The sequence below is a fragment of the Papio anubis genome, chromosome 20 (genome assembly GCF_008728515.1).
Source record: "Papio anubis isolate 15944 chromosome 20, Panubis1.0, whole genome shotgun sequence".
In the NCBI taxonomy this organism is placed as follows: domain Eukaryota; kingdom Metazoa; phylum Chordata; class Mammalia; order Primates; family Cercopithecidae; genus Papio; species Papio anubis.
Genome location: NC_044995.1, coordinates 6,758,869 through 6,786,734, shown reverse-complemented (window position 1 = coordinate 6,786,734; position 27,866 = coordinate 6,758,869). Strand labels below are relative to the sequence as shown.

The 27,866-nt window shown below is 41.3% G+C and overlaps 1 protein-coding gene and 1 long non-coding RNA gene across 7 annotated transcripts; one reads left to right on the top strand and one right to left on the bottom strand.

The window, feature by feature from the left end:
- Positions 1-186: 186 nt before the first annotated feature.
- LOC108583312 lies at positions 187-12,862 on the bottom strand. Of its 4 annotated transcripts, none has more exons than XR_001897817.2 (4): positions 12,751-12,862; positions 8,328-9,747; positions 724-1,127; positions 187-280 (listed from the first exon to the last, which is right to left on the bottom strand). It is a non-coding gene; the product is annotated as an uncharacterized LOC108583312 (long non-coding RNA). The 4 variants fall into 4 exon arrangements; XR_001897818.2 differs by having other exon boundaries at positions 187-796; positions 1,009-1,127; XR_004180238.1 differs by having other exon boundaries at positions 187-1,166.
- A 408-nt stretch (positions 12,863-13,270) lies between these two features.
- Positions 13,271-27,500, top strand: ZNF432 (zinc finger protein 432). Of its 3 annotated transcripts, XM_031659254.1 has the most exons (6): positions 13,290-13,395; positions 13,977-14,118; positions 14,994-15,201; positions 19,440-19,566; positions 20,465-20,560; positions 25,495-27,500. In XM_031659254.1, the coding sequence occupies exons 3-6, from the start codon at positions 15,187-15,189 to the stop codon at positions 27,213-27,215; spliced, it is 1,959 nt and encodes a 652-aa protein (XP_031515114.1). In that variant the 5' UTR covers positions 13,290-13,395; positions 13,977-14,118; positions 14,994-15,186; the 3' UTR covers positions 27,216-27,500. The 3 variants fall into 3 exon arrangements, with proteins under 3 accessions (XP_003916086.1, XP_031515114.1, XP_031515115.1); XM_003916037.2 differs by lacking the exon at positions 13,977-14,118 and having other exon boundaries at positions 13,271-13,395; XM_031659255.1 differs by lacking the exon at positions 13,290-13,395 and having other exon boundaries at positions 13,515-14,089.
- Positions 27,501-27,866: the final 366 nt, after the last annotated feature.

The following is a 27,866-nucleotide window of genomic DNA, read 5'->3' as shown; positions in this document are numbered from 1 at the left end:
TTTTGGTATAGGGTCATAAAAGCCTGTGCATATGGGATTTCTGACCATTTGCCCTGCCTCTTGCAAAATAGGTCTAATGGCAGGATGGTGTCATAATTAAGGCTGCCAGTGACTGCCCATTGTTCCAGGCTGGGCAGTTCATAATGGGGACAGACAATGTTGCACAAAAAAAAATTACACATTTTGTCTTTAGAGTGTCAGGGTCAAATTTATTTCAATGGTTGAGGATATAGCCAAGCATGGAATCAGGTGGAAGAGGTGGAGAGTTGCCCATAGTGGTCTGGAAAAGAGAAGAGGACTTTAAAAAGTGGAGGGCTCATTAGGTGACCCAAATTTTACCTGGGGCATCCCCCTGGAAAAATTCTGGGCCCAGAGTGGGGTCCCTGGGAGCATCCCCCCTTTAGGGCTCCAACTTAGTCTGTCAGACATCTCTGACCTTAGATGGGTGCTGGCACCGCTTTGGAATGGTTCTCTCCACCACTGAGGACCTGACAAGTTTTTCTATCCCACTTAAAGCAACTCTTTAACCCTCTCAACTTAGGCAATAATAAATTCCCTTTCATGAATTCCCTCCACCACCATGCACCACACAGACCACCTACGATACGCCCAGACCCTCTGACTTGTATAACCTTTTTTGCATAGTTAGGTGGGTTTTCTGTCCTTGGCCAGTTGAATGAGGGAAGGGAAGAATTTAGCATAAGTAAAAGAAGCTTAAGTCACCTGAAACCTGTGAGTTCGCCCTGGATGAGCTACTGCTGCCAACTGCATCACACATAGGGATCAGGGACTATTACTGAAAAGGATAGAAAAGAGTCTTTTCCCCTTCTGGGCAGGGGAGCCATCCCTGTTCACTCCTTGGCCTTCAGAGACCACCAGAGAGTGGCCCCAGTCAGTTCCCCCCAATTACCAAGGAGCTACTAGGAAACGGCTGCTGAAAGACTGAAAAAGGAGAAAAGGAAAAGAACTCAGAAAAAGAAAAAAAGGAATAGGACTCAGGTTTCTCACCTGAACCAAGCGGTGGCAGTCAGGCACTTCCACACAGAAACCTTTCAGTTTCACCGGAGAATGGCCCTGGCCAGAAACTTGCAGTTGTCTTCGTGCTTAGGCGCTGTCCACCGAGGGTCCTGAGTTGGAAAGGAAAAGAGACCTAGACAAAGACTTCCCTGTATGTAAAAGGGGAAAGGAGAAAAAGAAATCCCAAACTTTGGACCTACTTTCTCTCCTGGCTAGCTCACCAAAATATGTTACCAGTAGAGGGTCTTGATTGCAAGTTGTTCAGGTTCTTGGCATTTTGAACAAAGAATTGGAAAAAACACCCAGCAAAAGCAAGGAAAGAATGCAGCATCAAAAGAACGAAAACAGGAATTTACTGAAAATGAAAGTACACTCCACAGTGTGGGAACAAGCCCTAGCAGTGGCCCGGATATAGAATCTTCTTGGGTCCAAATGACTACTGCAGCTTTCCCATTGGCCGCTTGGTGGTCTCCTCATATAAATAAAATGGTGGCCTGCAATCAGTCAACCAATCAGAGGCTGAAGTAAAGTTACAAAGGTCTTTACTTTGTAAAAGTAAAAGCAAAAAGCAATCAATCAGAGGTACTTTTAATTTCCCACCTGCCACGCAGACAAGGTAGAGGTTTGCAAAGGGAGTAGTCTCTGGTTCTTTTGTTACTTAGGTGTGGAAAGTTAGGGGTTTCCCTTCAATTTAGTTCAAGGAAGTTAGCACGAAACAGCCTTAGGTTTCCTGCCTCCAGACCCTATTCTCCTGCCTCAGGACCGCAGGCCCACGCCACCACACCTGGTTAATTTTGTATTTTTTGTAGAGATGGGGTTTCGTCATGTTGCCCAGACTGGGAGAAATATATTTTAAGGTATAATTAGCATGTTGTTTTTAAAATCCCGGTGATATACTTGCACATTAGCAACAGAGCTCTTGCTTCCGCATTATACAATTTCAGTTCATTATCTTGTATCATTCGAATTATTGCACGGAACTTAAAATGTAAGGGACCCTCTACATATTGATAGAGCACATCCTTTTTATCTGTCAGTTCTCTGTACATATTTTTTGCCACACAAATCTAAAAATACCACCTTGATTTATGGATCCTTCAAGTTTTTCATTTAAGTACAAGGGAAGAAATGTAAATCTATAAATTGGATTAAGTGATTTCTAGGAAAGTGTATAATTGTTTTTAAAAAGTATTTTAAAAAGTAAGTTTTGGGCAGTTGTAGTGGCTCGCACCTGTAATCCCAGCACTTTGGGAGACCATGGTGGGAACATTGCTTGAACCCAGGAGTTTGAGACCAGCCTGGGGAACATGGTGAAACCCCATCTCTATTTAAAAATAAATAAATAGGCCGGGAGCAGTGGCTCACGCCTGTAATCCTAGCACTTTGGGAGGCCGAGGTGGGTGGATCACTTGAGGTCAGGAGTTTGAAACCAGCTTGGCCAATATGGCAAAACCCCGTCTCTACTAGAAATATACAGATTAGCTGGGGGTGGTGGCAGGTGCCTGTGATCCCAGCTACTCAGGAGGCTGAGGTGGGAGAATCGCTTGAATCCATGAGGTGGAGGTTGCAGTGAGCCAAGATCACGCCACTGCACTCCAGCCTGGGCGACAGGAGTGAAACTACATCTCTAAATAAATAAGTAAATAAATAAAATGGAGCTTTGCTATAGTTGAGAAATTATTATAGAGTACCATGCTTATTATGATAACCTCATGTAGAAATTTTTATAGCTTTTTGAAAAATGACTTTTTTGTTAATTTTTATTGTCTTATAAACATTAATTTTCACAATTCAAGTGTAAAAATATTGTAGACAATTTGTCTAAGCAGTATTTTGGAAGCACTTTCAACAATTATATTGTGTAAAGGGTCCTATTTATGCTGGAAGAAAGGACATGTATAAGGTTTTAGCATGAGGAAATTGAGCCTTTCTCAACCTAGAAGTCAGGAGTTTCAAGAGTAAACATTCAGTGTTGGATTAAAGAATCTGAATCTACTTTTTTATTGATTACTGATATCTTTTAAGCCACACCACTTTTTCTATTTTGCCCATTTGGGCAAGTCGATAATAAAGAGTGCTCCCTTCTTTGGTATATGCTGGAAGTTCAAGACATGCCTGGGCACCTTTACCCTAGCCCTACTCCTTAACCATAGTCAACAACACATTTTCCTGCTCTCACAAGCCACTTTTGAACCAGCTTGGGCAGTCTTCTGCTCTTTCCAGAGTCTCATTATGTAACAAATATGATACTTCACTATGTGACATCATCAGTCCCAGCATCCAAACGTGGGTGGGGTTCCATCCTGTTCTAGTGGAGTGCCCCCAGTGCAAATTAACGAAATATGTTTTGGGTTGAATATATATAGTTTCTACTTTACCTACCCCGCAAGATATCCCATTGTGTATGTTTATTCTTCAGAGGGAACATTAACCTTTTTTTTTTTTTTTTTTTTTTTTTGAGACTAAGTCTCACTCTGTGGCCCAGGGCTGGAGTGCAGTGGCACGATCTGTGTTCACTGTAACCTCTGCCTACCGGGTTCAAGCAATTCTCGTGCCTCAGCCTCAACCATGTCCGTCGAATTTTGTATTTTTAGTAGAGACGGGAATTTCTCCATGTTGGTCAGTTTGGTCTCGAACTCCTGACCTCAGGTGATCCACCAGCCTCAGTTGGTTGAGATTGCAGGTGTGTACCACCACACCAGCTAAATTTTGTATTTTTAATAAAGACTGGGTTTTGCCATGTTGGCCAGGATGGATGATCACCAGGATGGTGATCCACCCGCCTCAGCCTCCCAAAGTGCTGGGATTACAGACATGACCTACAGACATGACCCACAACCCTGGCCCATTAATCTTTTTTTTTTAAATTTATTATTATTTTTTTAAGACAGAGTCTAGCACTGTTTCTGTTTTTGTTTTGTTTTGTTTTTTGTTTTTTTCACAGAGTCTTGCTATGTTTCCTAGGCTGGAGTGCAATGATGTCATCTCAACTCACTGTAGCCTCTGCCTCCTGGGCTCAATCGATGCTCCTGGCTCAGCCTCTCAAGTAGCTGGGACTACAGGTATGCGCCACCATGCCCAGCTGATATTAGTATGTTTTGTGGAGATGGTGGTTTCATCATGTTGCCCAGGCTGGTCTTGGATTTTTGGGCTCAAGCAATCCTCCCGCCTCAACCTTCCAAAGTGCTAGGATTACAGCCATGAGCCACCGTGCCTGTCCTAACATTTAATCTTTTCAAATTCACTATGTATTCTTTTTTGTTGTTGTTTTTTTTTCTGTTTACTTCACTATGTATTCTAAGCACAAATAAGAAATTCTTATTTCCTAATTATTTTCATGTATATAATATATATATATATTACATTTTTTAATTTTTTTTTTTTTAAGACTGCGTCTCACTCTGTCGCCCAGGCTGGAACACAGTGGTGCAATCTCAGCTCGCTGCAAACTCTGTCTCCCAGGTTCAAGCGATTCTTCTGCCTCAGCCTCCCAAATAGCTGGGATTACAGGCATGCGCCACCACACCCAGCTAATTTTTGTATTTTTAGTAGAGACACAGTTTCACCGTGTTGTTCAGGCTGGTCTCAAACTTCTGAACTCATGTGATCCACCTGCCTCGGCCTCCCAAAGTGCTGGGATTACAGGTATGAGTCCCCACACCTGGACCATTTCCTAATATTTGTATATACTTGCCATATTTTTATTTTTACCACACATAAAAGTCAAGGCAAATGCAAGCCACTGATCTTAGTACATACAAAGGCATGTAGAAATATAATCATATAGTGAATATTCATGAATACTGAGGCAGGTTTTAGATGCTCAGAGTCTGAAATTGCACTGCATGGTATTTCCACAAAAATGTCCTGGGGCATACTCAGAGAGAATAGCTCAAGTGCAAATTATAAGCATATAGTCCCCAAATTGTATCCTGTTTGAATTCATCTAATATGAAAAAACTTGTTGGCCGGGCGCGGTGGCTCAAGCCTGTAATCCCAGCACTTTGGGAGGCCGAGACGGGCGGATCACGAGGTCAGGAGATCGAGACCATCCTGGCTAACACAGTGAAACCCCGTCTCTACTAAAAAATACAAAAAACTAGCTGGGCGAGGTGGCGGGCACCTGTAGTCCCAGGTACTCGGGAGGCTGAGGCAGGAGAATGGCGTGAACCCAGGAGGTAGAGCTTGCAGTGAGCTGAGATCCGGCCACTGCACTCCAGCCTAGGCAAGAGAGCCAGACTCCGCCTCAAGAAAAAAAAAAGAAAAAAAAGAAAAAACTTGTTATAGGTGGCATTCAACCTTCAGCACTTCGTGATGTATTACTAATATTTATTATGAAGTGCCCCAGTGAGGCAGAACTTGCTTTGGTTGATGTAAGGCACATGATTTGTTCCAGGTTGCAAAACAAGCAATTACATTTTACTGATTAATACATCCATTATAAATCAATACTAAAATGCAATTTCAGTAGCCAAATATGAATCCTACACATGAACACTCTTCTGCTTCTTTTGAATAAAATGCCCTCTGTAATAACTGCTGTCTTTTTAGTTTCCAAGAATAAGACTAATTTTCATTAATATGATATACAACTATTACTTTTTGTGTGTGTGTGACGGAGTTTCCCTCTTATTGCCCAGGCTGGAGTGCAATGGCACCATCTGGGCTCGCTGCAACCTCCGTCTCCTGGGTTCAAGCGATTCTCCTGCCTTTGCCTCCCGAGTAGCTGGGATTACAGGCATGTGCCACCATGTCCGTCTAATTTTGTATTTTTAGTAGAGACGGGAATTTCTCCATGTTGGTCAGTTTGGTCTCAAACTCCTGACCTCAGGTGATCCACCAGCCTCAGCCTCCCAAAGTGCTGGTATTACAGGCATACGCCAGTGTGCCTGGCCACAACTATTACTTTTCAAAGTAGAAGGTGACTATCATTCTCCTTACATTTTTTTTGTCTACCATATATGCATTTTTTGTCTACCATATATGCAGATAGGTAACCTATCATTCTACTCCAATGAAAATCTCATTCTCTTAATGTTCCGGTCTGCTATTCATGTAACATGGTCATCCTGCAGAGTGATCCTTTCCTTTAATCAATAAAGACTCTCTGCCATATCAACAAAAGAGAAGGTGCCCTGACGACATGAGGCATGATAATTTGGAAAATAGTTGTATGTCTGTTATCTGCTACTTCCCATGCTCTCAAGTTTATACCATATTGTATCTTTTTTTGTTTGTTTTGTTTTTGGTAGAGACAGGGTTTTGTCATGTTGCCCTGGCTGGTCTTGAACTCCTGGGCTCAAGCGATCTTCTCGCTCCAGCCTCCCTAGGACTACAGGCATGCATCACCATGCCCAGCTAATTTTTTTTTTCTTCTTCAGATAGAGTTTTGCTCTTTTTGCCTGGGCTGGAGTGCAATGGCATGATCTCACTGCAACCTCTGCCTCCCAAGTTCAAGCAAATCTCCTGCCTCAGTCCCTAAGTAGCTGGGATTACAAGTACTTACTACCACACCTGGCTAATTTTTGTATTTTTAATAAGGACAGGGTTTCACCATGTTGTCCAGGCTGGTCTCGAACTCCTGGCCTCTCAGGTGATCTGCCTGCCTTGGCCTCCCAAAGTGCTGGGATTACAGTCATGAGCCACTTCACCTGGCCCATACTGTATCTTAAAACACTGCAAAGTAGGTACATAGTGCACTAGTAACCACTTCATCCCACTGCACCTTGAGCTGCAATTTCTACTTATTTGCTAACTTTGTCTGTTTGAAAACCCAAAGAATCAATTTTGACCGCTAAATTTTGTATTTCTTCATTAATTACATAGCCAGTGAGTGTTCTTTTTCTTGGGGGGGGAAAAGTATCAATTATTGGCTTATGTGATATTCAAAAAAATGGTAGACGCTGCCATTTAAACCATTTGATGCTGTTGGTTTTATTTGTGAAAGACTGTTACAAATATATCTCTTTCTTCTAGGGATAGATTTCTGTTCAGGCTTCCTATCATTGCTGGGGTCAATATTGATAAGGTAGATTTTCCTATTTCTTCATCATCACTTCTAAATTAATTTGCATTTAATTGTACAAATGAGTTCAGTGACATCTAATGTGAATTACTGGCATCAAGTACTTTTTCTTTTCTTTTTTTTTTTTTGAGACAGAGCCTTATTCTGTCTCCCAGGCTGCAGTGTAGTGCTGTGATCCAGGCTCACTGCAACCTCCGCCTCCTGAGTTCAAGCGCTTCTCCTGCCTCAGCCTCCTAAGCACCCAGAATTATAGACGCACGCTACCACACCGGCTAATTTTTGTATTTTCAGTAGAGATGGTGTTTCACCATGTTGGCCAGGCTGACCTTGATTCCTGACTTCACATGATCCACCACCTTGGCTCCCCAAAGTGCTGAGATTACAGGCGTCAGCCACCATGCCTGGCCCAAGGCTACAGTTCGGTTGGGTTTTTGTAGAAGCGGCATTGGGACATAGGTTTACATCTATTCTAACATTTAAGAGATTAGATCACTTTTCCTGTTTTTTTAGTTTATCTTATACTTGCCTTGTTTTTATTCTATATGATTTTTGTGAATGTATTGTTGGCATACATTAGCATTGCCTTAAAGGATTCCATTGTGTGGATATCACTGAGTCATTTTACTATGTGGATGGTCTATAGTTTGGGGTATTATGACTAGTGCTGGTATATAAATTCTTGAATTAATCTTTTGGTGGTGTATATATATAGATATAGATAGAGACAGAAATTTATTTGGGGTATATTTGTAAGAGTGTAATTGTTGAGACCTAGGTTTGTATCTCTTCAGCTTATGTAGGTACTACCAAAGAGTTTTCCAAAATATTTGTGCCATTTTTAACACCCATTGGTATGAAGTGCCTGATTTACCCACATCTTTTCCAAAACTTGGTATTTCCTACCATTTTTATTATAGATTTCTGGTTGGTGTACAATGATATTAGGTAGTAGTGTTATTTTAATTCTCACAATTAATAAAGACATTGAACATTTTCTCTAAATTATTAATTGAGTAATGTTTTTGAAGCTTCTATTGGAATGTTTTGACTATAATTTACTCTATTGTGTGAATCTGTGTTTTTTTACGGTACATACATCTCTCTCTTCCAAACCCCTCGTGTGTGTGTGGTGTGTCTTTTAGGAGTGCCAGCTCTTAATTTTACTATGGCCTAATTTGTCATCTTTCCTATATTATTAATGTGTTTTGTGTGGCTTGAGAAACATTTTGTTATTCTAAAACCACAAGAATACTATTATTGTTTTTCTAGAAATTGTATTACTTACCATGAAAATTTAGATCAGCAATTCATTCAGAAGTAATTTGTTCTATAGTGTTGGTAGCGGTTGAGGTTATGTCTTCTTTCCATTATAACTACCTCATCAGTTTATTCATAAAATGTTAGATGATGCTTTTTTTCTGTTTGCTATCACTTGTCATTGCTTCTCCCATGGTTAACAGCACCTCATCCTACGTGCTGACTTCCATGAAGTATCCTGGTAATTCTTTCCATTTCTAAGTGCACCTGGCTATCCTCACCGGAGCACACAGTGAAAGTTACTGTTAATGACAAGAATCTTCAATAAGGCTATTTGCTCATAAGAATGATTGTTACCATCCTTAAAGGAACATGTGCTGAATGAAAGAATAGATTCCAGTGATGTGGCAATAAGGATAATCTTATCACAGAAGAGAGTTGAAATCCTAGGCAACTTCTCTCTTGTCTGCCATTATCTATTCCTTTCTTACAAAGGATCCAGGTTGAGGTCCACAGATGTGATTCTCAAGCACTTGATCATTGGAAACCCCATGTTTCTTCTCTCAAAAGGAGTTCCCCAGACAATGTCAGCTTTTGGATTGACACATTTCTTCAATGGTTTTGGATGTGAACATACTTTCTATGTAGAAAGAGTGGTTAGGACTACGTCCATTGGCACCACCTGCCTCTTGAGTGTCTTCCAGACCATAAGGATCAGCCCCATGAACTCCAGGTGGAAGGATCTTAAAGTAAAAGCTGCAAAGTACGTTGGATACTCCATTCCCATCTGCTGGATCCTGTACATTGTAGTAAATTTTTCCCGTGTATCTGGTTGTCACATACAGCAACAAAAACATCACAAAGAAGAGATTTTGGTTACTGTTCTACTCTAGGTTTTAACAAAATTATAGACCCATTGTATGCAGCATTATTTGTATTCCCTGAAGTTTTATTTTCTGTGCTCATAATCTTGTCCAGTGGCTCCAGGATTTTCATTTTGTACAGGCACAAGCAGTAAGTCCAACACATTCACAGGAATAATGTTTCCTCCAGATCCTCTGAGTCCAGAGTCACCCAGAGTATCCTTGTCCTGGTGAGCACCTTTGGGTCTTTTCACATCCTCTCCTCCTTCATTCATGCTTGTATTGCTCGATTTCATAATCCCAGGTGGTGGCCGGTGAACACTGTTGCCCTCATTTCTGTGTGTTTTCCAAGTGTCAGCCCCTTTGTTGTCATGAGCTGTGACTCCACTGTATCCAGGCTCTGCTTTGTCTGGATCAGAAATACAAATTCTCATCTTATCATAAATAAGTAAATTGCATGTTTTTGCACACATTCAGTTGTTTACACATTCATCATCCTTGGAACATCAATGCAGAAACTTACGGAGGAGCCACATTTCTTTCTATTGTAGTCTCAGGATTTTCTTCAGCTGGTTAATGTGGTACCTACGTGGGGATAGCAACGGTGAATAAATCAGGTTATCCTCATCCTGATGCATAGTATCCAACTGATAGAAATCTTAATTAAATATTGCTTCATTAGGGAGGCTGAGGGGGGTGGATCACTTGAGGTCAGGAGTTTGAGACCAGCCTGGCCAACATGGTGAAACCCCGTCTCTACAAAAAATACCAAAATTAGGCGTGATGGCACACGCCTGTAATCCCAGCTACTAGGGAGGCTGAGGCAGGAGAATCTCTTCAACCCAGGAGGCGGAGGTTGCAGTGAGCTGAGATCATGCCACTGCATGCCAGCCTGGGTGACAGAAACTTCCATAGTTCCTGAAAATGACCAGAGGTGTGATTCAAAATAAGATTGATAGATAGATAGGCTGGGCGTGGTGGCTCACACCTGTACTCCCAGCATTTTGGGAGGCAGAAGCGAGTGGATCACCTGAGGTCAGGAGTTCAAGACCAATCTGGCCAACATGGTGAAACCCCGTCTCTACAAAAAATATAAGAATTAGTTGGGCATGATGGTAGGTGCCTATAATCCCAGCTACTCGGGAGGCTGAGGCAGAAGAATCACTTGAATGCGGGAGGCGGAGGTTGCAGTGAGCTGAGATCTCGCCATTGCACTCCAGCCTGGGCGACAGTCTGAGACTCTGTCTCAAAAAAAAAAAAGTTGAGACGGAGTCTTACTCAGTCACCCAGGCTGGAGTGCAGTGGCACGATCTCGGCTTACTGCAAGCTCCCCCTCCCGGATTCATGCCATTCTCCTGCCTCAGCCTCCTGAGTAGCTGGGACTACAGGCGCCGGCCACCACACCCGGCTAATTTTTTTTTTTTTTTTTTTTTTTGTATTTTTAGTAGAGACGGGGTTTCACCATGTTAGCTAGGATGGTCTCAATCTCCTGACCTCGTGATTACAAGCGTGAGCCACCGTGCCCGGCAATTCCTAACTATTCTTTTTAAAAAGGGGATTTAATACCCTCTAAATCACAATAAATATAAGTGTTTAGGGTACATTCTTGGAAGAATTAATTGATCTGTATTAAAATGGAGAAGAATATAAGTTGTTGGGGCAGGTAGGGCCATGAGAGAGATCAGCACAAGACCAGCAGGTGGGGCACTGCATAGGTAGAGGAGGAAGATATGAAAAGACTCACAGGTGAGGTATCCTAGAGGGGATGTGGAGAAAAAGTATTATGAGAGGTTCTGAAGTTTTTTGCTCTTGAGTGCCCTGTTATCTCTGTCCCTGTCACTCTTACAGTATCTTCAAAAAAGGCCACATGTGTCACTGAGGTTTTTCTGTAAAAGTAAATTCTTTTGGAAATATCTGAGGGGATTTGAGCTTTATATCTGTACTTACATTAGGCAAAATCTAATCTTATGGAGAAGGCCAAGATGAATACAGAGGAGATACTGGTAGGTTAAACCCCTAGGAATTAGAACAAATTTCTGGGAAATCTTCAGCATTTCGAGGCTGCAGAAGTTATGTGGTAAAGGCAAGATCTTGGAGGAGAGAACCAGACCCAGCTAAAGCTGAGTTATATGTGAAATAAACAGAGTTTCCCCAAAGAATATCTTTTATAAGATGAGAGAAAGGAGACGAAGTAGAAGAGAGACTGAGTTGGTCCTTCAGGATCGGAATCTGATAGATTGGACACTAGAGGAAGTTTAATGTAACTTTTTTGTGCTATCTAGATCTAGTTTTTAGGCCCTGGCTAGAGGCCAGTTAGTTCCTTTTCTAGAGTGGCCAATAAAGTTCACAACACCGGCCACAAGTGAGCTTTACCTTGTGGTATTTACCTTGCCCTAATCCTATCCCCATATCCTCTGCTCCAAGGTAACTTTGAAAAGCAACCACCTTTTAACAACAGTAACAGTGAATATCTGCACCCTAGCAGATTATCTGCACTTAAGGAGGTAGAAATGGCTCTGAAAATGGCAGAAATGGCTCTGAAACACCCAAAAGCCTCCATCCCCACAGAATTTTCACTACTAAATGTGTTGCAGCCTGAACAGGTCTATTCTCATAGTATTTCTCTATTTGACTTGACTCAGCTTTATCTATGTGAACACTCCTACCCATAGGGCACTTGTCAAAAACAATCAGTGGCAATTGTTTAACACTAGAGTGTTTAGAGGAGTGATAGTGTGTGTCTGTGTGACAGATGGAAGTAATAAGAGGGTACAGGGGAAAGGGGCCATAGGCATAAGATGATGGAACAGAGCCTGGAGTGTGGGGTATAGAGAGTGTAGGGGAAGGGAGAAGGCAGACAGGTAAAAGGAAAAAGAATGTTAAGTGTTGTTCAGCCTCAAGACTGACATGATGAAAATACCTTTATTGTGGTTTTTGTAAATTAGAACACATGCTTTATTATTAAAAAGAAAACACACAATTGAAAATGTTGACATTTTCATCCTTGCGTCTTCTAAAAAAACGACACAAGGCATAACTTGTGGTAATAATTCTGTAGATATATGGACAATTTTAAAAAATAGTATTTTTTCATTGCAAAATATTCATTAGTGTCATATCATAGGCAGATCTCCAACTCCAGAATAATTCCCATGGTTATATTATGTTACATGGCAAAAAGGACTCTGCACTGTAATTATTAATCAGCTGCCTTTAGCATTGGGAGATTATTCTGGATTGCCCAAGCACTTAATAATAGGAGAAACCGGAGAGATGCAATAGTCAGAAATTTCAAATATGAAAGGCATTTGACAATACTATTGTTGGCTTTAAAGATTCCTATCTTTAAAGGGGTGGGGGCAAGGAAACTGTGTGAAGGAAATTAATCTGCCAACAACCTAAATAATTCTAGAAAACGATTCATTTCCAGAGTCAAGAACAGAGCCAGGTGGTTTTGTTCTTCTAAAGACAATTCCACGGGCCAGTTCCACCGCAAGCTTCCCAGAGAGCATTCGTTCTGCCCTACGGACACCGACCTTCCCCTAAGATGGCCGCCCCCACAGTGCTCCCGCCTGACGGCGCGGTTACCTGCAACGCACGACTCGCTTATTTTTTGTTCTAATCCCGCTTGATTCAGTTTTTATACGGCCTCTAAAACGCTTCGCATTTAAAATAGTGATTGAGGTGCCCAGAGGTGACTTTAATTTTCCATTGAGTTGAGACGCCACAGCCATCATGACCGTTAAGAACTGATGCCGCGCCTTTGTGGTAATAATGGGTTCCGGCCTTTGAGAAGTTTGCGCCGTTCACTAGCCCCTGCAAGGAGAAGATCAACTTATTCTGTTCCCTGTCTGTTCAGAGGACTTTACCCACACGCCGTATCTGTCTGTGTGAACTCAAGCCTCTGATAATCTCTCCATTTTCTGCCAGGGCTGACGTGTCTGGAAATCGGACAGTTTTAAGAGGCCTCTGTCCACAGCGTCTCGCGGCTCCTGTGCCGTCTGTACGTCACGTACTCAAAGATGGCCGCCCCCAGAGCGGCGAGGCGACTCCGGCGCGGACGCTTCTTCTGAGGAAAAGCCGGAAGGCCGCAGTCCGCTCTCCATGGAAACGCGGGTGACCTTCCCTTGAGGTTTAGTGGGGAGGGAGCTGGGCGAGGGGCCCAGAAGTGGAAGAACTTTAGGGAAGTAAGTTCAGTCTTTAAGAAGTCGCAGCGATTCCAGGGAGAGTCAGGTCAGTGTGTGGGTCAGGACGTGGAAACGCGGTGGGAGGGAGCATTCTGAGGGCGTCTGCGTTGTTGGTGGCGCTGTACCGTGTAGGTAGCGCGGCAGTGTGGGGGAGGCGGGGGCGGGTGTTTTCTTTTGGAGGGGAGCTGGTAGGAGTCCCTGGTGGGTGTCTGTGATGGGATATCTTTGGGGGTCCCTCATGGAGGCTCTGGTGGTCAGTGATTAAAGGCCTGAGTAGATCTACGACCAAGAGTCCTGAGGTCAGGGATTGTGGTCCTCGAGGGTCACTCCCCTGTGGGGCTCAGTGATTGAGAATCGGTAGGGTGGCTTTTTCAACTAATGTGACTTCTGTTTCACATTCGGGATTAATCTGAGGCTCAGTGATCGAGGAATCATTAAGGGAAGCCAGTGTACGTGTGTATCTACTCCAGGTTTTCGTATTAATCTGGCGGGGTGGTGGCCTTTTGTGTAGAGACAAGTGAAAACTGAAGTATTTTCACAAGAGCCCTGGCAGGGTCTGTGTGTGTGTGTTGAGCTCAAACTTTGGCTGCTGGAACAGACTTGATGAACGTTAACATTTCCTAAAAGTTTCAGGTCCAAGTACCTCCTGCACGATGAGTTTTCTAATCCTCTGGCTTTCCACGACAACCCATGCTCTTGAACCTGCAGAAAATGAAAGTTTTGTTGCGGGGGCAGAGAGGGTGCGGATGAATAAGCTTTCTATTTAACAGTATGTTTTTTTAATTACTGCTGCACAAATTAATAAGAGCCTATTTTTATCCTTCCTCTTGCAAATGTACTGCATATTTTTTATGGGTGTTTCAGGTTTTGTATGTTCATATATAAAGGCGGCTATTTTCCCAGTATTTATATTTTTGAATTGTTTTCTAAATTTGTACTTATACCTCGTATTCCTTCTCTCTGTCTCCCTCTTTTTTTTGATGTGTTTCTTGTTCTTCATATTGAAGTGTGTATATAAACACTTTTTTTTTTTTTTGAGATGGAGTCCTGCTCTTTTTGCCCAGGCTTGAGTGCAATGGCTGGGCTCACTGCAACCTTCGCCTCCTAAGTTCAAGCCATTCTCCTGCCTCAGTCTCTGAGTAGCTGGGATTACAGGTGCCCGCCATCACACCCGGCTAATTTTTTGTATTTTTAGTAGAGACAGTGTTTCGCCATGTTGACCAGGCTGGTCTTGAACTCCTGACCTCAGGTGATCCGCCCACCTCAGCCTCCCAAAGTGCTGGGATTACAGATGTGAACCATCATGCCGGGCCATATATAAACACTTTTAAATATATATAAAGACTTTTAAAGAGGTGTGAGGGTAACATTGTATAAAGGGGAAAATGTACAGTTTCTCACCATCCATATGGCATTATTTAAAAAGCTGATATGAGAATTACCTACCACTTAGGCATGATGCTGTGTGGCCTTTGTGACCTCCCCTTTCCTCTTCATGTTACTTCCACACTTCACCGAAGAAAGGCATTTGGCCTTCATTGAGGGTCTTGCATTTCTTTGGTTTGAGAGAACCAAATAAAGAGACAAATATTCAGGGTCATGTGTTAGGATGAATGTACCCCTGAAAGTTGTTTTGCTCCTCAGTCTACAGGTCCTGGCTGCCCTGGGAAGAGACAAGAAGTGAATGAAGAAAGAGGAAGATTCCAGGACCTAGATAATGATTTTTGTGGACACTCTTCACTGGTGACTGAGGTTTCTAACTAGAAATTTAAGGCAGATCCAGAGGAGACAAAGACAGAGTATCCCAGGTGCTGGCCATTTCCCACAACTGAAGAAAATGATCAATGCCCAGGTGACTTTTTCTGTATTTTATTCTCTCCTTTATTCCATGGTGGATTTGTAGAGACCTGTAAGAAATTATTTCAGAATCTAGAGAGAAATAAACTTTAAATCTAACTCCAACATCATGGCAAAGTAAGATCAGGAATATAGTGTTTATGTGATTCCTACAAAATGACTGATGTTGGAACATAATGCCTGACTAGAAGATCCTTTCTATTGCATTAGCTGTCAGTTTGCATCTGATGTCTCTGACAGCCAGTACAAGAAAGTCATGCTAAGTTATATAATATACAGTGACTGTGAGGAAAAAGCAGACACGTTCCTCAGGAGATCATTATTTCATGGCACTTAGATGTCAAGAAAAATTTGCTATTCTTCCCAGAGGTGATATGGTTTTTTGAACAGTGTTTTGAACTAGCTTTCTAATAAAGGCAGAAGATTTCTTACTGCTGTTTATAACAGGGTTCCTCAGAGACTCCTATGGAAATAGACCAGGCAAACTCAGTGGACACAGTTTTTTCAAGGGACGAAAGCAAGGCCACACACTCAAGTCTTTGTGAGCTGATTTAGGAATAAAATCTAAGTGGCCTAGGAAAATGGAAGGCGTGCATAGCTTCCATTTGTCCTGAACAGATGGCTGAACTGGCATTAACTGCAGATTTGGCATTAGGGAGTTGTCTGATAAGGTCTTGAGTTGTTGGGTGCCATGTTTGATAACTTTACCTCATCTCAGAATATACAGAATCCTTCTGCATTTTCACATCCAATTCTTACATATTTTTATTGCTTTTATTTTTTGTAATTACATAAATAACTCATGGATTCCAAAGGGAAAAAAATCTGTTTTTTGTTCGTTTGTTTGTTTTGTTTTGTTGAGATGGAGTATCACTCTGTTTCCCAGGCTGGAGTGCAGTGGTGTGATCTCGTCTCACTATAACCTCCGCCTCCTGGGTTCAAGGGATTCTCATGCCTCAGCTTCCTGAGTAGCTGGGATTACAGGTGCACGCCAGCATGCCTGGCTAATTTTTGTATTTTTAGTAGAGCTAGGTTTCACCACATTGGTCAGGCTGGTCTCGAACTCCTGACCTCAGGTGATCCACCCGCCTCTGTCTCCCAAAGTGCTGGGATTACAGGCATGAGCCACCGTGCCTGGCCCCACAGGGAAATGAATTCTAATGATGAAGTACACACTGGTTAAAAAAGTAGATTCCCGGGCCGGGCACGGTGGCTCATGCCTGTAATCCCAGCACTTTGGGAGGCCGAGGCAGGCGGATCACCTGAGGTCGGGAGTTCAAGACCAGCCTGACCAAAACCCTGTCTCTACTAAAAACACAAAATTAGAGTGGCATGGTGGTGCATGCCTGTAATCCCAGCTACTTGGGAGCCTGAAACAGGAGAATCGCTTGAACCCAGGAGGCGGAGGTTGTGGTGAGCCGAGATCATGCCATTGTACTCCAGCCTCGGCAACGAGAGCAAAACTCTGTCTCTAAAAAAAAAAGGTAAATTTGCTCATCATAACTTTATTCCTAATCCCCTTATAGTGCTTCAACAAAGGTTTGGTAGCACGTACTTACTGTCACCGAACTGTGTGCATCTCTGTATGTATGTGTATTTATAAATCTATGTGTTTTATGTATGTGTCTGTATATATAAACACATTTATTATGACTTCTTTTGCTTCAGTGGAATCACATTTCACCTGTTGGTCACCTTAGATCAAACTTGTACAACCTGCAGCCTGTGGGCTGCATGTGGCCCAGGATGGCTTTGAATGTGGCCCAACACAAATTTGTAAATTTTCTTAAAACATTATGAGAATTTTTTGCACTTTTTTTCCAGCTATCATTAGTGTATCTTATGTATGGCCCAACACATTTCTTCTTCCAGTGTGGCCCAGGGAAGCCAAAAGATTGGACACCCCTGCCTTAGATGGTATAGTTTTAGAATATAAAGGAATATCACTATAATTAATTGAAGAATATTAATTGTATAAAATTCCATTTGTCTAAAGTCATACATGGAAACATTGTTAAACTATGTAAAGTATTTAAATGAGTGCCTGCAACATAGAGACTGATACATGGAGTCCTTTTTGCCTTAAATCTTTGCCAATACTTAAAAATAAGACATTATCAAATTACACAATTTTCAGTGATCCAATATTCTTTTGTCTTATTTTGCATTTTCCTCATCACAGGCGAGGTTGAAGTCCTTTGTGTGTATTTCTTGGCCAACTGGATTTTTTGCTCTCGTGAAATGCCTGACTATAATTTTTATATTAAAAAACTTTTTTCTTACTGGTTAATGAGTTGGTTATATCTACTATATATTGACCTTTTGTTTATTGCAAATTTTTTTAGCCCGTCATTTTTCTTTCAGCTTTGTTTATGATCTGTTTTTCAATGTAGATATTAAAATTTTTTTCTCATAAAATTTGTCCCTGTTTTTTCCTTTATGGCTCTGAACATGAATATATTTCATATTTGCTTCTGCTTCCATAGGTTCTTTTGCTTTCTGGTTAGGACTTTAAACGGGAAAAACTTATTTTTGAGTATGAAATTAGGTAGAAACCTAAGATTTTTTTTTCCAAACAGATTTATTTCTCATGTGAAATAATTCCGAATGTGATAAGATCAGCAGCATTAAGAATTTGCAGACTCCACTAAGTCTGTTCTTTTATCTGTGTATTAATCTCTGCAATTACATGGGGATAGATTATCCCATCAATTTTCACCTAGCTCTTTCCTGCCTCAAGTTCCCACTACCATATGATTATAAGTCATGTTGAGACAGGAGAGTGGCAGTTTAGTTGACAAGAGGGTCTCAATTTATTTTCCAGTGGCATTCGGGGCTAGGCCATACCATACAATTTGCCAAATACCACAGAATCAAGACATTGAAGACGTTATTCTGCACTTTTCTTGCTTCTTTTGTTTCTATGGAAGTCAGTTGTTAGAACATTTTGTCTTTCTTTTGATGGTAATGCATCTTTTCCTTCTGTTAATGCTTGTTTTCATAATGTTATATTTGCATCTGATGTTCAATAGTTTCTGTCTGATGTGTCTAGATGCAGATTTTCTGCTTGGCTTTGTTGATTTATTAAATTTGAGTTACAGGATATTTAATCAGTTCTGAAAATTTCTCACTCAGATATTTGGAAATTGCTTCTCATTTCAATATAATATTTCAAAAACTATGTATAGGCATATGTTAGGCCTCATTCTGTCTTCCATATTTAGTAAACTCTCCTTCATACTTTCTGTCACTTTGTGTCTCTGCTTCATTTTTCAGTTATTTTAATTTTTTGAGATAGGGTCTCACTCTGTCACCCAGGCTGGAGTACAGTGGCATGATCACAGCTCGCTGCAGCGTCAACTTCCTGGGCTCCAGCGATCCTCCCACCTCACCCTCCCAAGTAGCTGAGACCACAGGCATGTGCCACTGTACCTAGCTAATTTCTGTCTTTTTGGTAGAGACAGGATTTCACCATGTTTCCCAGGCTGGTCTTGAACTCCTGAGCTCAAGCTATCCACCTGCCTCAGGCTCCCAAAGTGCTGGGATTACAGGTGTGAGCCACCCCACCTGGCCCTGTTATTTTTTTTTTTACTGTGAATTCCAACTCACTAATTATTTCTTCAGTGTATCTAATATAACCTTTCTGTTAATAGACACACATACCTGTGACTGTATACATATATATACACACATACGTATATATGTTTGTGTGTGTACATATATATTTAATATATATTTCCAAAAATAAGTTTTCCCAATTTGGTTACTCTTTAATAGTTTCTCATGCTTTCTATGCATTTCTATTTTTTAATCCATTTAATAATTAAACATGAACGTAGTGTCCTGTGATTCTAGCATCTGGAGTCTCCCCATGTCTTATGTTAGTATTAGCTGGGAAGGCTTACAGTGAATGAAACAATTTATATCAGATACCTAGATGTAGGTAGCATATACTTTCTTGACTGGGCAATAGATACTGAAATTAAAATTTATACGTAAAACCTGTTTTTACTGAGCGGATTTGATATAAAACCTTAATTTTTGTTGAGCAAATGGGGCACTGTACAATTATAGAATACTTGGAGATTCTCTGGTGATATTAAAAAATACAATAGATTTATAGATGGATGCAGTCTAGGTGGTTAATATGAGCAGGACAACTTCCCTTCACATTCTTTTCATGTCAGTAAAAGAGAAACACTTCCTATTAAGCGAGGCTCTGTTTTCTTACAGGAATTGCTGACACTGGAGGATATTACTGTGGAGTTCACCTGGGAGGAGTGGCAGCTCCTGGACCCTTTTCAGAAGGACTTGTACCGGGATGTGATGTTGGAGATCTACAGCAACCTGGTATCAATGGGTAAGGACAGCTGCCCTCTGTCACCTGGAGGGTGCCCAGTCTGTGGCCTTTGCTTTCTCAGCTGCTTACCCTTGGAATTAACTGCAGTGCTCTGAATAGCAGATTTTTGGTACATCCTCTGGCTTCTGATAAAAGGATATACAGTCACCCCTCAGTGTCTGAGAGGGATTGGTTTCACAGCTTTCCATGGATATGAAATCCACAGATGCTCAAATCTCATATAAAATGGCATTGTATTTGCATATAACCTACACACACCTCCCCCCAAATACTTTAAATCATCTCTAGATTATGCCTGATACTTAATACAATGTAAGTGCTATGTAAATAGTTGTTATACTGTATGTTTTAATTTGTTTTTTATTGTGGTTTTCTTTTTTCTTTAGAGACAGCGTCTTGCTCTGTTGCCCAGGCTAGAATGTAGTGGTGCCTTCATGGCTCACTGCAGCTTTGAACTGGGTTCAAGTGGTCCTCCTGCCTCAGCCTCCTGAGGAACTATGCCTACAGATGCAAACCACCATGCTTGGCTATTTTTTTTTTTTTTTGTAGAGATGGAATCTGTGTTGCCCAGGCTGGTCTCCCACTCCTGGCTTCAAGTGTTGGTTTCATGTCAGCCTCCCATAGTGCTGGGATTATAGGCAAGAGCCACTGCACTTTGTATTTTTTATTATTGTATTTTTTTAAAAATATTTTCAGTCCATTGAAAATATGGTTGAATCCCTGGATGTGAAATTTTCAGATATTAAGGTCTGACTGTAATCTGCCCTTTCCTGAGAGAAAAGCCTCTACTTACTTTGCAGATGTGAAAACTGTCTAGTTACTTAAATGTAACGTTCTCTCACATTACATACACCAGCCCAATCCAGTGTGTCTGTCTTCTGTCATTTCCCATAAATAGGTTATCAAGTCAGCAAACCAGATGCACTCTCCAGGTTGGAACGAGGAGAAGAACCATGGACAATGGAAGGTGAAAGGCACAGTCAAATCTGTCCAGGTATGCGAGAACCAGCAAGATGCGTAAGTCATATTACAGTCAGTAAAAGAATGCTGTGTGGGTGTCTCAGGACACAGAAGCAGTGCCTATTAGGAATACGGATCATTTTTTCTCCACAAAAACCTTCCCATCTTATTTTAAGGTTGCATTCTCCTTTAGTACCATACTTCTTTCCTGTCTGTGCTGGTATTGTATTGAATGTCCTTTACCTATGGAGTTGTCTTGTTAAAAGTCTCTACTATTTTTGTTGACTGTTTACCTAGAAAGGAGTTTTACATCCTACATCAGTTGTAGTCCAAACCAGGTCATAACTTATGTCTATCTCAGAGTACTTCCTTTGTACATTTGATTTCTGCTTTTCCCTTAGTTCATCTTAGACAGTAGCATTGTATTCATTTCCCTAATGTGTTTTTCCCATTATAGATTTGTTTTTTAACAGCTTAATTTACATACCATACAATTTTCCAATTTAAAGTTTATTTTTCAGTGCTTCATGGTGTATGAACAGTTATGTAACCATCACCATAGTCAATTTTTTTTTTCTTTCTTTTTTTTGTTTTTTGAGATAGAGTCTCGCTTTGTCACCCAGGGTGGAGTGCAATGGTATGGTCTTGGCTCACTGCAACCTCTACCTCCTGGGTTCAAGCGATTCTCCTGCCTCAGCCTCCTGAGTAGCTGGGATTACAGGCGTGCAACATCATGCCCAGCTAATTTTTGTGTTTTTGTGGAGACGGGGTTTCACCATGTTGGCCAGTTTGGTCTCATACTCCTGACCTCGTGACCCACTCGCCTCAGCCTCCCAAAGTGCTGGGATTACAGGTGTGAGCCACCACGCTCGGCCTCTACTTTTTATCTCTATAGATTTGCCTGTTCTGGACATTTTATATAAATAGAATCATAAAATATATGGTCTTTTGTGTCTCGCTTCTTTTATTTAGCATAGTGTTTTTGAAATTCTTCCATTCTTTAGCATGTATCAGTACTTCATTTCTTTTTATTGTTGAATAATATTCCATTGTACCACATTTTATTTATCCATTCATCTATTGAATTAACATTTGGGTTGTTTCTACTTGTTGGCATTTATGAATCATGCTGCTATGAAAGTTCGTGTACAACTTTTTCGGAAACATATTTTTCATTTCTCTTGAGCCTTCACCTAGGAGTAGAATTCCCAGGTCATTTGTAGTCCAGGAGGGGGTCCAAGTGCAGTACTTCTGGTCCTCCTTTCACTGTGGACATTACGTCTCTTCCCAGCCACAGTGTGTGACAATACAGAGTATTGACAACTAGGGAAGTTCACTTGAGCCTTTGGTGGCCAGAGTTTTGATTAGGTTCCAGTCACATACAGCCCACATGGCTGACTTTCAGTCTTTTGCCTCTCCCAGAAGTCGGGCTAATACCTAGAGTATCTAGTTTTTCCAAAGTGTGGAACTGATATGGCATGGGCCAAAGCCCCTATCATAAATCATATTGTTAAACTGTCCAGCAGCTAAAGCCAGTGGGCAAACAAAGACACTCCTATAGGCCAGGACATTCCAGGGGCCTAGAGCTCATTTCCTAATAGCTAAGAACAAATGTTAGATCTCTCTTTGGATGAGGTTAGATCTAGATCCTCACTACACAGAAGATTACCATAAAAATTAATGATACAGGGGTTAATTTAGGAATACAGAGGAAATAGAGCATATGGCAGGATAGTCAGAATTGCAGCAAGAGTATGATGTGCACAAAGCATATCTAGATTTTGAATTAGGAAGATGGTGACATGAATTAAGAATGAAGGCATGGGCCAGGTGCAGTGGCTCATGCCTGTAATCCCAGCACTTTGGGAGGCCGAGGTGAGCGGATCACCTGAGGTCAGGAGTTCAAGACCAGCCTCACCAATATGGAGAAACCCCATCGCTACTAAAGATACAGAATTAGCCGGGCATGATGGCACATGCCTGTAAGCTACTCAGGAAGGCTGAGGCAGGAGAACTGCTTGAACCCGGGAAGCGGAGGTTGCGGGGCGCAGAGATTGCGCCATTGCACTCCAGCCTGGGCAACAAGAGCGCAACTCTGTCTCAAAGAAAAAAGAATGAAGGCATGAAATAGGAATTGTGCAAGGCCATGGGCTTGACTATCAAAAGATTGGCCTCAAGTTGGCCAAATACAGGTCAGTGATAGAAGCTGCTTGTTGGAGAAATCGTGGAGCAGAAACATGGTAATATTCATGGTAATGTAAGCTTTATTTATCAAGATGGCTTTTGATTTTATATATGAGTAATTGAGGTAGCATGGTTGAGGATTGGTTACTTTTATATTTTTGTCTTTTCACAAAATATCTTGCTAGTCTGACCTTTCACCTGGATGTCAGCAGCGTAGCAATGATAAGAAACAGCTAAATATCTTAAGAAAAACTGAAGGTGAAGCTGGCACAACCTTTGTCTAGAAGGAGGAAGTTTATCCTTTAGTACAACTTAACTAATGCTGAGACATAAATGTAGCATTACTGAAGTAGATGCTATTGGTAGCAGATGAAGAAACAGTGTATCAGGGACATTGAAATGGGAAAAATTTGATACGACTTTTTTTTTTGAGGAAGGGTCTCACTTTGTTGCTCAGGCTGGAGTGCAGTGGCACGATTTCAGCTCACTGCAGCCTGGACCTCTGGGCTCAAGCGATCCTCCTGCCTCAACATCCCAAGTCGCTGGAACTACAGGTGCATGTCACCATGTCTGGCTAATTTTTGTATTCTTTGTAAAGATGATGTTTCACCATGTTGCCCAGGCTGGTCTGGAACTCCAGAGCTAAAGTGATCTGCCCACCTTGACCTCCTAAAAGTGCTGGGATTACAGGCGTGAGCCACTGTACCTGGCCTTGATATGACTTTTCTACTGCATACAAAATGTGATAGGAGAAAGTGACAGTTTTCATATCCCATGCAGCAGCACATTTTCTTCTGAAGGCAACTACATGGTACACTGGCCAGTTGCAAAATTCCCTATCATTGTTTTCCTGTTTCATAATTAATGGAACATATGATAACACAACACAGCTAAACCAGAGGGTGGAATGTTGACTATAGGAGTTGTTCATTAAATGTGATGAATGTTTTTGGAAAGTTAGATGGTAGTCTACAGATTGAAGAGGGGCAAATTTAATAACAGTTACCACACAAGAGTCTTACCTCAGTTCACTTAATTTCAACAGATGGAGATTTCTATTTCTTATCCTTGCCAGGCAACAAGTATGTGAATGTATTTATTCTATATATCTCAGTAAGCATATTTCCCTGATCTTTGTACTCACAATTTGGTTCCTCTAAGAGGGCTTAAATAATCCCAAAACCAAATGTTGGAATGTCTAAAACCTTGGCTCTGTACCTTCCTCTTTCATTCTACATGTCTTCTCAACATGGTATCCTGGCCCAGTGCCTTGGCTCACACCTATAGTCCCAGCACTTTGGGAAGCAGAGGCAGGCAGATCACTTGAGCCCAAGAGTTCAAGACCAGCTTGGGCAACATGGCAAGACCCTGTCTCTACAAACAATACAAAAATCACTCAGGCGTGGTGGCATGTGCCTATAGCCCCAGCTACTCAGGAGACTGAGGTGGGAGAATTGCTTGAGCCTGGAAGGTGGAGGTTGCAGTGATGCAAGATTGTGCCACTGCACGCCAGCCTGGGTAACAGTGAGACCCTGTCTCAAAAGAAAAAAAAAAAAAAAAAAGTCATTCAGTCCTTTTTTCTTAAATAATATGTATGTGCTGATTATTTCCATGCTGCCTTCTCCATTTATACCTCCAACCAGATTCTTGATGTCTGTGTTATGTATTTGATAACCATTTCAAAGTGTATGTTTCACAGTGTATACTTTACATGTTCTGGACTGCAGTAATATTTGCCATCTCATGAGATGCTTTCATCTACCCAGTGTCTCAAGCCATATATTTAGTAATCTTTGAGTCCTCACTTTCCTCACTCTCCCCATTGAATTCATCATTTAACCTTGTATTTTCTTTGTACAAATATATCCTGCTTCCCCCAACTCTCATCATCTACACTGCTCCACCAAACCACACTTAACATCTCCAACTCCCTTCTTTTTTTGTTCCCTCTGTTTTTCCTAACTAGAATTCAGCATCCGTGAAAAGAAGGCATATTTTGTATATCCCAAATGCCAGCAGAGTGCCTTATCCATAGGAGTCATTCAACAAATACTAGTGGAGTGAATAAATACAACCCTTAGAATTTTGGATCAGTTGCCTTTTCCACCTTTGTGGTCTGGTGTCTCCCAAAATTTTGTGGAATGGTGTTCCTCCAAGCCCTGTTGTTTGCTTGTAATAATGACTTGCTTGTATTTTACTGTGTCCACATGTTTTGCAAGGTCCTGTTTAGAAAGCAGTCAAATCTATACAGATTGTCAACTGCCTCACCTTATTTGCACACAGACTGCTTTTACTTTTTGGTTTGTTTATATTATTATGTTTTTACCAAAGTGTATACATGAAGTTGCTTTTATACTATTATCATCGTATTGTCATTAAATAGCCATATTTAAAAACACCTGGCTGGGTGTGGTGGCTCACATCTATAATCCCAGCACTTTGAGAGGCCAAGGTAGGGGGATCACCTGAGGTCAGGAGTTCAAGACCAGCCTGGCCAACATATTGAAACCCTGTCTCTACTAAAAATACAAAAATTAGCTGGGCGTGATGGCACATGCCTATAAACCCAGCTGCTTCGGAGGCTGAGTCAGGAGAATTGCTTGAACCCAGGAGGCAGAGGTTGCAGTGAGCTGAGATCACACCACTGCACTCCAGCCTGGGTAACAGAGTGAGACTCTGTCTCAAATAATAATAATAATAAACAAGGATTTTTTTTTTTTTTTAAGAAAACAGTTTTATCCCCAACAAGATTCTGAAAGGATTCATTGTTCTCTTCTTTCCTAGAAAACAACAAAGTTGATGATCATCTGCAGGATCACTTGGAAAATCAAAGGATGCTGAAGAGTGTGGAACAATACCATGAATGTAATGCATTTGGAAATACTGCCTCTCAAACCAAAAGCCATTGTCTTTTCAGGGAAAATCATGATACATTTGAGTTATATATAAAAGCTTTGAAATCAAATTTAAGTGTAGTCAACCAGAGCAAAAGCTGTGAAATTAAGAACTCTACTAAATTTAATGGAGATGGAAAATCATTTCTTCATGGTAAGTATGAAGAACTTTATTCTGCAGCTGAATTCTCTGTAAGCACAAAATCCAGTAGCACTAAATCCCAAGTCAGTAAGCATCAGAGAACTCATGAAATAGAAAAAACCCATATATGCAGTGAATGTGGGAAAGCATTTGTCAAGAAGTCACAGCTCACTGATCATGAGAGAGTTCATACAGGAGAAAAACCTTATGGATGTACTTTTTGTGCAAAAGTGTTCTCCAGAAAGTCCAGGCTAAATGAACATCAAAGAATTCATAAAAGAGAGAAATCTTTTATATGCAGTGAATGTGGAAAAGTCTTCACCATGAAGAGCCGTCTGATTGAACATCAGCGAACTCATACTGGAGAGAAACCCTACATATGCAATGAATGTGGAAAAGGCTTCCCAGGCAAGCGTAATCTCATTGTACATCAGCGAAATCATACTGGAGAGAAATCCTATGTATGTAGTGAATGTGGAAAAGGCTTCACTGGGAAGAGCATGCTTATCATACATCAGCGAACTCATACAGGAGAGAAGCCCTACATCTGTAGTGAATGTGGGAAAGGCTTCACCACAAAGCACTATGTCATCATACATCAACGAAATCATACAGGAGAGAAACCATATATATGCAATGAATGTGGGAAAGGCTTCACCATGAAGAGCCGTATGATCGAACATCAACGAACTCATACAGGAGAGAAACCCTATGTATGCAATGAATGTGGAAAAGGCTTTCCCAGGAAGAGCAATCTCATTGTACATCAGAGAAATCATACAGTAGAGAAGTCATATCTATGTAGTGAATGTGGAAAAGGTTTTACTGTGAAAAGCATGCTCATCATACATCAGCGAACTCATACTGGAGAGAAGCCCTACATATGCAGTGAATGTGGGAAAGGCTTCCCCTTGAAGAGTCGGCTGATTGTACATCAGCGAACTCATACTGGAGAGAAACCTTACAGGTGCAGTGAATGTGGGAAAGGTTTCATTGTGAATAGTGGACTGATGTTACATCAGCGAACTCATACTGGAGAGAAACCATACATATGCAATGAATGTGGAAAAGGTTTTGCCTTTAAGAGCAATCTTGTTGTACACCAGCGAACTCATACTGGAGAGAAACCCTTTATGTGCAGTGAATGTGGAAAAGGCTTTACCATGAAACGCTATCTTATTGTACATCAGCAAATTCATACAGAAGAGAAATCTTGTATATGTAGTGAATGTGGAAGAGGCTTTGCCATGGAAACTGAGCTTGCTTTACATAAGCAAGTTCATACTGGAGAAAAACCTTATGGATGCAATGAATGTGGTAAAGGCTTCACTGTGAAGAGCCGTCTAATTGTTCATCAACGAACTCACACAGGAGAGAAACCCTTTGTATGCAGTGAATGTAGAAAAGCCTTCTCCTCAAAGAGAAATCTCATTGTACATCAGCGAACTCATAATGGAAATAAACCCTAACAATGCAATGGACGTGGTCATGCCTTTGGGAATAAAATATGTCTTGTACACCATCAGTGATTTCACAGTATAGTTTTTATGGGTATTGAGTATGAAAAATCATATTTCAAAATCCAGTGTTATCCACTAGGATAAATGCTATCAATGTCAGAAAGGCTTCAACATGAATTCAGGCTCTGAAATCTTTGATGTACCAATGTATAGAAAATAACTCATCTGAGAGAGATTCTGTGGACTGGGGGTAACCTTTCATTTGTCAACCTTCATTAAAACTATGACAACATCCATATGTGAAATGTGTAAGGTACATAGTCCTTTTGCAGAGAATTTGAACTGATTACATACAAACAAACTCATGCAGAGAGAAAACCATGTTAGTAATGTGAACTGAGCCGGGCGTGGTGGCTCATGCATGTAATCCCAGCACTTTGGGAGGCCAAGGCGGGTGGATCATGAGGTCAGGAGATCAAGACTATCCTGTTGAACACGGTGAAACCCTGTCTCCACTAAAAATACAAAAAAATTAGCCGGGCGCGGTGGTGGGTGCCTGTAGTCCCCGCTATTCGGGAGGCTGAGGCAGGAGAATGGCATGAACCCAGGGGGTGGAGCTTGCAGTGAGCGGAGATTGTGCCACTGCACTCCAGCCTGGGC

What these genes read in the sequence shown, in the direction of transcription:
- ZNF432 (XM_003916037.2), top strand. An exon ending in CAGCAACCTGGTATCAATGG is followed by an intron (nt 19,567 to 20,464) that starts GTAAGGACAGCT and finishes TCCCATAAATAG; the next exon opens with GTTATCAAGTCAGCAAACCA. An exon ending in GCACAGTCAAATCTGTCCAG is followed by an intron (nt 20,561 to 25,494) that starts GTATGCGAGAAC and finishes CTTCTTTCCTAG; the next exon opens with AAAACAACAAAGTTGATGAT.